Source organism: Quercus robur, chromosome 1 (genome assembly GCF_932294415.1).
Source record: "Quercus robur chromosome 1, dhQueRobu3.1, whole genome shotgun sequence".
Lineage (NCBI taxonomy): Eukaryota > Viridiplantae > Streptophyta > Magnoliopsida > Fagales > Fagaceae > Quercus > Quercus robur.
Window position 1 is genome coordinate 54,667,421 of NC_065534.1, and position 13,081 is coordinate 54,680,501.

A 13,081-nucleotide genomic window follows, 5' to 3' on the forward strand; every position below is an offset into this window, starting at 1 on the left:
TAAGTGTTACCAAACGCACACTTAATGACTTTAGATATATATATATATATATATATTTATTTTTTCTAATTTTAGAACCGAACTTTAGATAAATTTAATTTGGTTATTCAATGGAGCCGTTTAGTACAACAATTTATTTTGTTCGTTTAGCCGTTCAAAGCGGTTTGAGGATGTCGAGTTGGCTGTGGACAAGATACATGGGCCGTGTAAAATAAAACAAGAAGTCAAACTGAAATGATAGATTTCTTATCACATAAATGAGTGTCAGGAGGCTATGGCTCTAAGAAAGGAGGAGATATAAGTACTCTCCCTGACAGAATAACCTAAAAACTCTAATCGAATCTAATGACTTTTGAATCATTCAGATCGTAGAGTCGATGCGAGCTTTTAGAACTTCCCATTTATATAATAAAAAGTATCTACATCAGGCTTAAAAACACTTCAAAGAAAGGCTTAGAAGACATCTACGACAGACTACAGTTACTTAAAAAAGACTACAAGTATTTTTTTTTAATATATTTTTTAAACGGCATTATTTTTTTCTTCGGAAGACACAAGTTGCAAGACTGTAACCCTGTAACCCATAGGGCAAGACTAGAGTCACTAGGCAAGACTGGAGTTAATTTTTTTAAATTCAAGTAAATAGAAGCAAATGCCATTTTTCCTCATACGGACTACGGAGTCATATCTCTAGAAGAAAAATGATGCTGCTTTAAAAGCCAGCTATTATAAAGTTAAAATTAGCAGAAACACACGTACACAGAGTTTAGACGAGAGAAGTGTTAGCAAATTGTCAAATACATTGTCAAGTCCGACTTGGTATTTAGAAACATATTTGCAACAAAACAAAACTATATTTTTAAGGTACTGTAGACCGTGGCATGAAGTCTTTTATTCCTTATGTATAAGCCTTATGTATAAACTTTTTATTATATAAATTTTTTTTGCCCTATCAAGAAATCCTCTACCGTGAATTTTTTTTTTTTTTTTTTTTTTTTTTTTTTTGAAACCGAGAGTTTTAATGAGTTAAATGACATCTTAGTAATTACGTTCAAATTGTCACACTTTAATTTTAGACCCAACCTTCTTTCTTAGTTTTTTTTATTACATTTTTTTGGGAACTTCATCTTATATTTCTGGTTGAATACTTGAACAAATTCTGTTGGCCCTTATACTTACAATAGAGAATAATTGTGGTTTAGAGTGCATTGAACAAACGATGCTGGAACAATTGATTGATTAGTGCCTGTTGAGAATTCGTTAATCAGAGACTTGAGAATCTATGGGACTCTATAGTTACTGCATAAGTGATTATTGCACCAACACTGTTTTTTTGATGAACTATCGCACCTACACTGTTAAGGTCTAAAAGAACAGCAGCTTTATGTTAAAGTTAAAGGTAGCTTTTCATAAAAATAATTAATTATTGTGGGCTCTTATGCTACACGTTTAGCAAAATCTATTTATTAATTTCTTTCTTCAAGAATGTATATTAGCAAAATTCAGTACAGATATGTTTTTTTTTTTTTTTTTTTTTTTAAGACTTGGTACGCCGACCTCTATTTTGTTGACAGAATTAATAGTCATATTAGAGTCCAAATCATCTATCCTACTCTCCCTGCAGCATTATATATTTTACAAATAAAAACATGACACATATTTATTTATTTTATTAAATGCTAAATTTATGCATTTCATTATTTCAATTACTTAAATATGATAGATTATTTATTTATTTATTTTAGAAAATAGAAATAATAGAAAATATAAATTTAACATTTAATAAAAAAGATAAACATATAATATATTTTTATTTGTAGAATATATAATAGAGTAGACAAAAAATTTAGACTCATCACATCGTGCTCTAGTCTTTAGACTCTATACTTCATAAAGTTTTGATTCAAAATATAATTTTAGCCTTTTGTTGACAGGATTGGGTAGTCACATATAATACTTAAAAAGTCATCTTGAATGCTATTAACTTTTTTTTTTTGGATTGAAAATGCTATTAACTTTACAAAAGTACAAATAACGAGTAGTCACATATAATACTTAAAAAGTTTGAACGTTTCACTTTCACACCTACCAAGTTAACTACGTGGTCCATATATCTGTCCTTAAAATTGTTTTTTTTTTTTTTTTTTTTTTCGAACTTCACACATTTTGCTTTCTTTTATGGAATTTTTTTTTTCTAAATAACAATAAATATTAAAAAATTTAGTTAGTTATCACGTTTCAAAACAATGTTGAAAACTAACATCTCGAGTATCTAAAACTCGAGTTTTAAGATAGAACTCGAGTTTTTAAGTCTCGATTTGTAAGAGGATGGGTTCATAGCAAGAAAAAAATCGACGTGAAAATCGAGTTTTAAAAACTCGATTTCCATAAATTACAGAACAACGCCGCTATAGGGCTTTAAAACATCACTATAGGACTTAAAAACGTCATTATAAGACTCCTTAAACCTGGTACTTATAAAAAAATTTTTGCAAGAAAACGCCGTTATAGGGTTTTAAAATATCACTGTAAGGCTTAAAAACGCCACTATAGGTGAAATTTTTTTGGCATAAAACTCGAGTCTTAAAAACTCGAGATCTATGTGGCATTTTCACACTCGCAACGCGAGTCTTTCGGACTCGAATTCTAATATGGATCTCGATTTTCTAAAACTCGAGATGCTATTTTCCTTTATTGTTTCAAACGTTGTCTAACTTACTATATAGAAAGGCTGAACAATGTTAGAATGCTCAAAACCTCTCTTTTATGTCTTGTCACTTTGCTTCACCGCATTGTCTTGAATGACTACTCAATTTTACGTGATAATTTATAGTAAGCAAAACCAAAAAAAAAAAAAAAAAAACAGTAATTGCAGGGTTGAGAGGTGTACTATGCACTACCTTTCAATGGTTGAAATTAAAAAGTCAATTTTTAATATCAACCATCCAATAAGAAAGTTAAAAAAAATTAAAAATTAAAAATTAAAATATAATTAATAATTTTACAAAAGTACAAATAATGAGAGAGAAATTGCATGATGTAATAACTCTCCATCCATAATTGTACCCTAATTCATTCCATACACACCCAACAAGAAAATCCCACAGGATTCTGTCCACATATATATATATATATATATATATATATATACCGCAAGCAATACCACAACCAAAATGGTGTCGTTTTCTACGTCTTCTCATGTATTGCTGGTATGTATTGCTGGTACTTATTCACAAATTTAAGTTAATGAGATTGGTGGAGATGAGCAAGCAAGAGAATGGGCGAAAATTGGAGGAGAAATAGTCTTGGCCATGGAGCACAAAGAACAAAGCTAGCTTGGCAGTTAGAAAGGAGAAGATGAGGATTAGAGAAAATTCAGCAAAGGAAGATAAAGTTCTCCTTTGGCTTAGGTTTTTCTGTGAGAGAGAAGATAAACGAAGAGTACTTCGGAGTTTGGAATGAGAGGATAGTATTCTCTATTTTCTGAATCTGGAAAGGATGTGAGGAAAAGAAATCAAGTTGTTTGGTGAGAGTTTGATAGAGTAAATGAAAGTAAATGAGGGTAGGTAGTAAAAAAATTCAAAAAAATGAACATTTTTTAAGCTTAAAATAAATATTTAAAAACTAAACATTGCTATTATGTAAATATGTAAATATGTAAATATCTAGGAGTTTTGTTTATGTTGATCTTGTAGTTTAAATTTAAACATCTATATTGTAGTTATCCAGATCTGTAAATCAAATCTAGCGTATAATATCTATACAAAAACCTTAACCATTGTTTTGGTAAGGCAGAACATTACCTCATATTTGTTCAGTCACAATGGCCTAATGCTTGTCGTGCTGCTTTATCTCTTAAGCTTTATCTTACGTCTGGCTTCCTGGACAGCTTCTACATCTGCTTGCCTTCATGCTTCCACTCACCTTAAACTAATATCAGAATTAAGAAGCAATTGACCAAAAATTCAGTTCAAGCCTTTCAGAAACAAAATTAATGGCAATGCAGGCAATCCATAGTAAAAGGGAGAAAAGAATAAGGATTTCCTAAACTCTACACCACAAAACACAATACCACTTCCAAAATGACAATAAAATGTGACATGCAGGTTAGGAATTAAAATAAAATTAAAAAAAAAAAAAAAAAAAACTGACTTTTCTAAGTTTTCTCTTTTAATATGTACATGTGTTAGAATTTTAAACGTGATTTTCTCTTAACTTGGCAGCACCTCCTCCTATTACCTGTGCTATGCATGGGGTACCCTTCTATTCAAAGAAACCATCTCTAGATAGATGCTAAGATTTGAAAATATTTGACCCAATACACTAACATATTCCATAAAGTTTCAATTCCTATGAAAATCAAATGCCTTTATCTAAAATATGAAATTCCCAATAAGAGAGAGGATAAATGTCCAATTCCATGCAAACCAAGAAAAGAAGACATACTGGACTTCAACCAAAAGATTCTCTCGATTACACTAAGCAGGAAAAGAAATGATAAAAAACAGCCATTCACATGTATTTAATCGTGACATATTTAGTAATCATGTGCCTTGTGTAGATGATTTAATGAATAATACGATTTAATAGATGTAGATAGTCATCTAAATCTCTATGTAATGTAATTGATTGGCAGAGATTCCTTCAAACAAATTTGGCAGAAATGTTGTCCAAGAAATAAGGCTGCATATTCTAGCAAATACAATTGCAAAAAGAGAACCAAAACAGATGAAAAGCTTTGCAGTTCTCCACTGTTGAGAAACTGAAGCACCACTTCAAAAACCAACAAAAGCTTTTTAATTTCTCAAAGCTTTTCTAATCAATCTAATGAATCACAAAGTCAAGCAAAAAACAAAAGTTAGCATCTTGTTATATTTTAATAATTTTCCTCACACTTTTAATAGCAATTGAGAGACTACAAATGCCTACTTTTGGATCAGTACAACAACAATGTAAGAAAAGGGAAAATGGAAAGTTTGAAGCGAGGATTTTCAGGCTTGTCATGATTCTTCTCATAGCAATTAGTTTTTAAAGGATCAACTGTGTTAGTTCAACTCAAAGACATTTTAACTTCAAGTTCAATAATATGATGGTCATTTTATTACCAATAAGAACTGCCTTAAACATTAAGAACTTCCAAACAAACTCAATGGTATTGGACATCCTTCGAAATGACCACATCCTTCAAATGACCTGTATTTATTATTTAAGAAAACTTGCTAATAAAGTTATTATGATTTATGAAACCACTTGCAATTATGATAGCATCACACAATAAATTTTAAAATTTCAATCATAATTAATAGAAAAGATCACCCAAAAAAGAAAAAAAAGCCTACTCGGACAAATTCCAGCAATGGAATTACACAGTTGGTTGGAGTTTCGACCGTCCATCTAAAACATACATGGGAAGAAAAATACAAATTTTCTCCCATTTCCATTGAAAAATCAATACATAAAAACTAAAAAAAGAGGGTTAAAAAATTGAACAAATCTCACCTAGATTCTTCAGTTGGGATATGATTCCAATATCTTCAATCACCTATCCTGGTGATTGCTAACCCTTTTGAAGCAATGGACAAACAAACACCACCCGTTCTTTTATGCAGCCAAACTCTGCATAAAGCCAATTTTTCAACAAATTCATCAGAAATTGATCTTGTGGGGCCCGGCCCAAAATAATGGGCTAGTTAAATATAGGCTCATCCGAGGAGCATCATGTCCGAGGAGAAGTCATAACCAAAACATTATTCAAGCCCAACTGCGGTAAAATAAACCTGTCCGAGGAGTAACACCTTTTCGGACAACACGAAGTCCGGATCAAAAAGCTCGCCCCAACCACTGCAGCTCGTCCTCCGAGTATATAAAAAAGAATAAAACCCAAAATATCTCATGGAAAGCTGCTACCACCACATTAAATGTGCCACAACCACTCTCTTGGCCGCATTAATGAGGAAAAGACCCCTGAACAGTACTACCTTGGCCACTGCAACTCACAAAGGAGTGATAAAGGTGTCTGATAGGACAGGTGCTCAAGTGGGGGCTTAGATGATCAACAAGTGTAAGGTTCAGATAAGAATGAGAGAGCTATATAATGTAAGGGAGTCCCTCAAAGAAGGGGACGGAAAAAACTGTATTCAGCATTCAGGAAATAGAACTTTCTGTGGAGTATCCATTCTGGTGTTTTTATACTTGCAACAACATTCTCCATACCTTAGGCCGACTAGGTTCACTGAGGCTAAGTTCTTTGACCCATCCTCTACAAGTATTTATTGTATGTTGTATCTTGGGCCAGGGCATGATCAAAAGGGTTTGGGCCAAGAAATCGTGCAACTACAATTGGCGCCGTCTGTGGGAAGAACTACAGCATCAGCTAGCACAACGGTCGAAGTATGGCAGAACTAGGCCCACACCAGGAGAATCCTCACCAGGCAAACTCCCAACAGACACAACCCGCCGAGTCCCAGAGGCAGAATAACCCCACCAACCCAGGCAGAAGGGGGAATCGTGAGGGAAGTGTGCATACTATTCGGACGAGCCAAAGTCACACTTAGACAGGCAGTCACGTGTCCCAGAGGCGAAATAGTCATCAGGCCATGCAGCGGGAGATAGATGACCTGAAAAGGGAGTTACGACGTGTGCGGCGAAAACAATCCCCCTCTGACTCAGACGAGTCTTCTAATGTGGAGGATGCGAGTTACCGACGGAGGTCAAGGACCCCCCCAAGTGAAACCTTTTCCTACGAAAAGGAACCATGCCCTGTACGGAAATATGAGAACCCATCCAGCAAGGGTTCAGGGAACGATGTTATGAAGAAGGCGCTGGACTAGGTTTCGAGATCACCCTTCACGTACAGAATTGAAGGGGCTCAGCTGCCCCGACGCTTCAACCAATCGGCGTTCGCCATTTATAATGGCCGAGCAGACCCGGTAGAGCATGTGAGCCAGTTTAACCAGAAAATGGCAATCTACTCCCAAAATGAAGCCCTAATGTGCAAAATCTTCCCATCCAACTTGGGATCAATGGCGATGAGGTGGTTTAACAGCTTGAAGACAAATTCCATAGGCTCCTACAAGCAGCTCACTCAGGCTTTCTGCTCCCGTTTTATCACAAACACCAGAGTCCCTCGACCCCTTAGTTCATTATTGTCCTTATCCATGCACGAAGGAGAAACCCTAAAAGCATACTCGGATAGATATTGGGAGGTGTATAACGACTTAGATGACAACCATGATGATGTTGCTATCAGCACGTTCAAGAGCGGCCTCCCCACCGAACATGGCTTGAGGAAATCAGCACGTCCTTAGGGTGATGCTTTGCGCCACCCCATTTGATCTCTTTTGCAGTGTGGGACCGGAACCAGAACAGGAAATCCCTTTTTGTGATATAAGCAACAGCCATTCCACAAACTTCATCTCCAAGTAAGGCTACTCCATCGTACCCAGCATCACCCAAACTGTCTGTGCTCAAACCTGTGGAATCTCCATGGAAAGCCAACAACCACTCTACTATGTCCTTTATCTGGGCCTCAGTTGGGGTCACACCCAGAGGGTAGTACTTCCCTTGATAGTAGAGGGCTGCCCCATCACACTCACAAGGTCCATAATACTAGGGCTTTGAGTAACAATTCCAGTAGGTGAGTCACGAAGAAGCATATCACACAAGAGGGTCTGTGTCCTTAAAACAAGTTTCTCCAACATCTGTGATGACAATTGCAACTCCATATTCAATTGGAGTCCAAAAGCCTGCATTAAGAACTCACAAGCATGGCGAAGAGGGAATGGAATACACCTAGCAGAAGTGTGATGACAAACCACCAAACCCCATAACCTCATTGCACTCCGCCCACCAACTCCTTCCTCATCATTTCCATTGATAATATCCACCATTGCCAATGAGGCAATTGAGCCCATATTAGCCATATACTGAGCATGACAGCTATGGGGAGCATGAAGCGTTGAACCAACCAAACATGAAGGCTGCATAAGCCTATCATCCTGAATCACCCTAACTAGCATGGCATTACAATCCACAACCATCCTAACCCTATTCTGCTTAAACAAAAACCTCAATGCCTGAGGTATATCCGTGGCCAGATAATGCAACCCAATATACGGCTCCAAATCCGCCCTTTTACTCTCTGCCACAACCTCACCATGCTCATCCTCGTGGAACTTATACACCATAACCCTATCATACTGAGTAAGCTCCCTCACACTCTCCACTTTATAATCTTTTACTATTATGAAATAAAGGAGCTAATAGTTACATAAGTCAAAACTGTAATTAAAGAGGATACATGGCAAATATGAGAAGTCAAAATAAGGGGCTGCTGGCTGCCCTAAGAGGTCAGAAAGGTTGGCTGGCTGTTTGGCTTGTAGAGGTTGGCTGGTTGTCAGTCCTAATGGTAGAGGGGGGGTTGGTTGGCTGTTTGGCTTGTAGAGGGTGGCTGGTTGTCAGTCCTAATGGTAGAGGGGGGGTTGGTTGGCTGGCCTGCATCAATGAGTTACTCAGAAATTACCAAAGGGTATAGTAGTAAGAAATTTTGAGTTCAATGAATCAACTATTACTCTAACATTCCCCCTTCACGTGTAGGCCCAAACTCCCCTCCAACATCTAGGACCCAATGTGTGTAATTTCGAAAACTTAAATGGGGTTAGAATGATGAAAAAGTTTGAACCTCAAGACCACCTGCTCTATTACCATAATAAACCATCACTTGTCCCAAAAGAGGGAAATATTCGGAAAGGATGAAATTCATCATTCAACTACTATTTTAAAACTTGTCAACTAGAAAGAAAACAAAAGTTGCTCCCCTGAGAGAAACTTGGCACAAATTAACTAATGAGAGGAAAATTTAAGATGAGTCAATAACATGAAACAATGGCTGCCATTCATGCACCAACTCAGAGAAATCTGTTTTGCTCAAGTTGGAGGCAGCATATACTCAAGAGAAACTCTAAACGTACGTCAACAGAGGCAAACTAGGATTTGACAGAGGATATGACCAAAGATGAAACAAATTCTTATAAAAAAAGTTGAACTCAAATATATTGTACATGGTCTTAATATGCCCAACGATCAGTTGTAATGATGGCACCCTATGTATGTTAAGGGAGAACTTCAAAAAAGTGAAAGCAGCTGCCCCTTAATAGCTTTCCACCCAAAAAAAAGCTGAGGAAGAATGTGTAATCGCACTTGAGATATTTATAATTTTTAGAATTGATAGGGGCAAAATGGTGAACCAGTAATCAGCATTGTCAAATAACACTCTCTATACAGTAACACCCAAGAGTACATTACTGTATAGGAAAAAGAAATCATTGATAAAGCAGAAATGAGGAGTTGCAAAAGAATGTACTTCCCAAAAACTTAGCATAGCATCTACAATGTGCGATTGGTTTGGGTTGGAAAATCTACAGAAAAAAACTATTAAGAAACTCTGACCAAGAAAGTGTTCATTAAATGCATTATCTTCCACAAACATGTACTTCAAACTTATCTACCTAGCTCATTTAGGTAACTTATCTACCTCTGCAGAGCAATACTCTTAAGCTCATTTAGGTCACCAACAGGGGGAACCCATATCTCAGTAATTACACTCATAAGCTGACAAACCATCTCCATTGAAGCTAAAGCCTAATTAAACCTAAGATTCGCTTGCACCATTTAAGAAGATCCCTGCCATTAAGAATCAATAGCTTCAATTATAATATTCGAAATGAAGTCAACATGCGAATTAGCAATGATAACAGCTTTAGACACCTTAATGAGAATCTGCTGAGAAAACTAACAGCAGAATTTCTGGGGTGGAATCCCGCTAGTTGATGTACAGGAGAAGAGTTAACCCTTTCAAAGGTTCCTATAAGAGAAATCATTCAATACATAGGTAAAAATCATTCTATATGAAGCTATTAATTCACAACATATATAACCCACCTATGAGTTTCTCAGAAATTGGCTCTAAATTTGGATACCAGGCTTTTATTATATTTTGCAAGTCTTCCTTACTTGGAGGCACAATCATCACTTTTCCTCCAAAAAACACCAAGTTTTCCACCTGCTTCCAAAGAAAAACATCTTCTAATTCATATGAAAAACAATTTTTTTTTTGTACTTTTATATAATATTAATAATAAACACAATAGGCACTATAAAAAGTAAAATACTATGAAGGGGGGGAAGACTGATTTACATTGGAAGGCAACAGGCAGGGTTAGGTGAATTTCTTCAAACCCATTCCCACCATGCCAATCAAACAGCCATTAGTATTCCTGTTCCATAACCAAGAGAAGACTACATTGATCCCAACCCTGCTTATCAATATATATATATATATATATATATACCCGTGCCCTGCACCCACAATGAACTCTTCATCAACCCTCACCACCCCATTTGTCAAAGCAACAGATTGGGTTTACAGTAATTAACATGGAACTGGGAAAACCAAAATGATAGTATAATCATAGTGTGGTTGGAGAAACAATATCCTCTTTGAAAGACAAAGGTTAAGCCCAAGAATAAGTGTCGTTGATAATTAATTAGGTTTTTTTTATTTTATTTGGTTTTTTTTTTTTTTTTTTGTTTGATAAGTAATAAAATATATTGATAATTATTTTTTATTTGGTTTTTAAAGTTAATGGTATTATAGTAAAGCAGTAATTGTTGGGTGTAGGTCATAGTTTTGGGCATAGGGTTTTATACACAGGTGTGTTATTATACTCGAACAAAGGGAAGTTGATCAATAAAATATTGCGAGAATTGAGAATTGAGCCACATTGGCCTTATTGCTCTTTTCTTCTTATTTTTCTCTCTTTACTGCCTCCCAGGTTCAGTCCCATGTCTTGGTGCTTACTCTTCCTTAAAGATAATTCCTTGTGCGTGCTATTGGGTTTCCATTCCCCTTCTGAGTACTGTACACAAACTGTGGACATTCAATATTAACTCCTGTAAACTCTATGCAACCCCAAATCAATTATTTGCTCTTCCCTATAAAAAACCCTAGTCATTCTTGAAACTTAACCCTTCTTTCTAAAGGTTCTAAACCAGAAATTCACAAATCCTCTGAACCCAAAGCCTACCACAAGTACGCAAAGACAATTTCCACAATTTGTCCTAAGTCTCAACAAGAAGAAGCCTGTATAAGTTGGATAGAAAGGGGGGGGAAGTGAAAAGTAAGAGTGATGTACTGGATCTGCATTTGCAAAAAATTGAGTTGGTAAAGAAGAAAAATATTGCAATGAACTGACGAGTATCATGAAATATGGTCCATTGAAGAAATCTTTGCATAAAGAATTTGAGAGCAGTTATAGAGGCAGTTCTACAGAAACCAAAAAAAAACATCTTGCAAGAATTTTACAATAATTCCAAAAAGCCTCTATGCAGCCCAAATCTGTTCAATAGAAGGATTACTATCTTACCAGATCCCATATCCAGTGGAAATAAGTCATAAGAAAAATATTGCAATGAACTGATGAATAACACAAAATATGGTCAATTGAAGAATCTTTGCATAAAGGATTTGAGAGCAGTTATAGAGGCAGTTCTACAGAAACCCAAAAAATATCTTGTAAGAATTTTACAATAATTCCAAAAACCCTCTATGCAGCCCAAATCTGATCCGTAGAAGGATTCCACACTTACCAGATCCCGTATCCAATGGGAACTAGTCATAATAAAAAGTGGAGACATGTACACAAAGTCCAAGAATTGCAAAGAGTAACACACCTTCTGAACTGTGTGATATATCAAATCTAAAAGTTGAAATTGTGGAAAATAGTCAAAAACTTTCTGCCACCATTATTTCCTGCAAATGTAAGAACAATGCTTCAACATTAAGGCACTACATATGTTTTATAAATTCAATTAAGCTAAAAGCGAAGTACATTAGACTATGGGGTTATAAAACAAGTCGTACTGAAAAATACCAAATAAGTAAACATTCAACTGGAATCATGAATCAAGAGAACAAAAAATTTGTGAATAGAGCAGAAGGAAAAAATGACAAATCAATTATTGAAGTAGACACCATCCTCAGAAGCCTATTGAAGCAGACACCATCCTCAGAAGCCTATCTTTCTCTTCTATGTGTTTTTTTTTTTTTTTTGGGGGGGGGGGGAGGATGGGTAACTTGCCCAAGCATAGATGATAATTGTGACTTTTGTACCCTAATTATTTCCCTATTTATTGTGACTTGCACTACTTAGGTTACTTGTGAGAAAAATATCATGCAATTATGAAGATTAAATTGACAAGCAAAATAAAAAATTATAGTATATAATATACTCACATAAACAGCTCATAGTAGACAATAATTACAATTACCATTAAAAGAGTTGAGTGGCATACATACTACTTTGGCAACACTAAGTTTGATTCAAACACAGTTATGTAGCATTGGGGGTTACCATCTCAGATTAAGGACAGCCCTACAGGACCTTTTTCAAGCAATAAAAAGACAAGCAGTTACCTCCCTATGCCCATTTGAAAATGATTTTGCACCTTCCAGCAAAGGTAGTATGATGGATTGCACATCAGATGGTGCTTTGTCAACATCCTCAAATACAACCCAAAATCCATTCTGAACAGCCTGTAGAGAAGAAATTTTGAGGTTACCGTACATAAAAATCTCCAATTTTAAGGTATTACACCAATAAATCGTGTTTCATTCATTCATTTCAATTAATGGGACAGTACACTTCAATCATTCATGAAATGGAGGTTATAAAAATTTTAAAATTTATATATAATAATAAATTTTCTTGTCCAGGTGGTCACTAACATGAAGAAGTCGGTGACCTCCAATTATATTATGGTCAGTTTAAATAGAATTTATTTTGTTAAAATTAAAAATTAAAAATATTATAGTAAAATAATTTATATATATATAAATAATACCATAAATTCTACTTTTAATAAAAAATTACTGAAAAGTGGAATTGGTGAGTTACATAAACAGTATACAAAACCATTAATAAACTGAAGAGTCAAATTCATAACTACTGTTAATCTTTTGCTCTTGAAATGCGTGCAAAAAAAAATACGCTACAGAAAAAAAAATCAGTCAGCCGTGGATGTG

At 35.3% G+C, this 13,081-nt stretch overlaps 2 protein-coding genes across 7 annotated transcripts; both read right to left on the minus strand.

The window, feature by feature from the left end:
- Positions 1 to 5,626: 5,626 nt before the first annotated feature.
- LOC126713303 (phytochrome B-like) lies at positions 5,627 to 8,761 on the minus strand. Its single transcript, XM_050413032.1, has 2 exons — positions 8,704 to 8,761; positions 5,627 to 8,239 (listed from the first exon to the last, which is right to left on the minus strand). Exons 1-2 carry the CDS (start codon positions 8,759 to 8,761, stop codon positions 7,539 to 7,541), a joined length of 759 nt encoding a protein of 252 aa, XP_050268989.1. The 3' UTR covers positions 5,627 to 7,538.
- A 594-nt stretch (positions 8,762 to 9,355) lies between these two features.
- On the minus strand, positions 9,356 to 12,652 carry LOC126691989 (midasin-like). Of its 6 annotated transcripts, none has more exons than XR_007644919.1 (7): positions 12,473 to 12,652; positions 11,731 to 11,809; positions 10,196 to 10,274; positions 9,940 to 10,060; positions 9,766 to 9,862; positions 9,533 to 9,681; positions 9,356 to 9,416 (listed from the first exon to the last, which is right to left on the minus strand). XR_007644919.1 is itself a non-coding variant. In XM_050387334.1 (5 exons), the coding sequence occupies exons 1-4, from the start codon at positions 12,623 to 12,625 to the stop codon at positions 9,633 to 9,635; spliced, it is 420 nt and encodes a 139-aa protein (XP_050243291.1). In that variant the 5' UTR covers positions 12,626 to 12,652; the 3' UTR covers positions 9,356 to 9,416; positions 9,533 to 9,632. The 6 variants fall into 6 exon arrangements, 1 of the variants encoding a protein (XP_050243291.1); XR_007644920.1 differs by having other exon boundaries at positions 10,196 to 10,356; XR_007644922.1 differs by lacking the exon at positions 12,473 to 12,652 and adding an exon at positions 12,411 to 12,452.
- Between the last annotated feature and the right edge of the window lie 429 nt (positions 12,653 to 13,081).

Excerpts from the sequence above, each read along its gene's own strand:
- LOC126713303 (XM_050413032.1), bottom strand. The coding sequence starts at position 8,761 with ATGAATTTCATCCTTTCCGAATATTTCCCTCTTTTGGGACAAGTGATG. Across the intron at positions 8,240-8,703 it reads ACAAGTGATGGTTTATTATG|TAAAAGATTATAAAGTGGAG; the intron begins GTAATAGAGCAG and ends ATTTCATAATAG.
- LOC126691989 (XM_050387334.1), bottom strand. The coding sequence starts at position 12,625 with ATGTACGGTAACCTCAAAATTTCTTCTCTACAGGCTGTTCAGAATGGA. Across the intron at positions 10,061-12,472 it reads TTTCAAATGGGCATAGGGAG|GTGGAAAACTTGGTGTTTTT; the intron begins GTAACTGCTTGT and ends CTTTGGAAGCAG. Across the intron at positions 9,863-9,939 it reads AATTTCTGAGAAACTCATAG|GAACCTTTGAAAGGGTTAAC; the intron begins GTGGGTTATATA and ends TTTCTCTTATAG.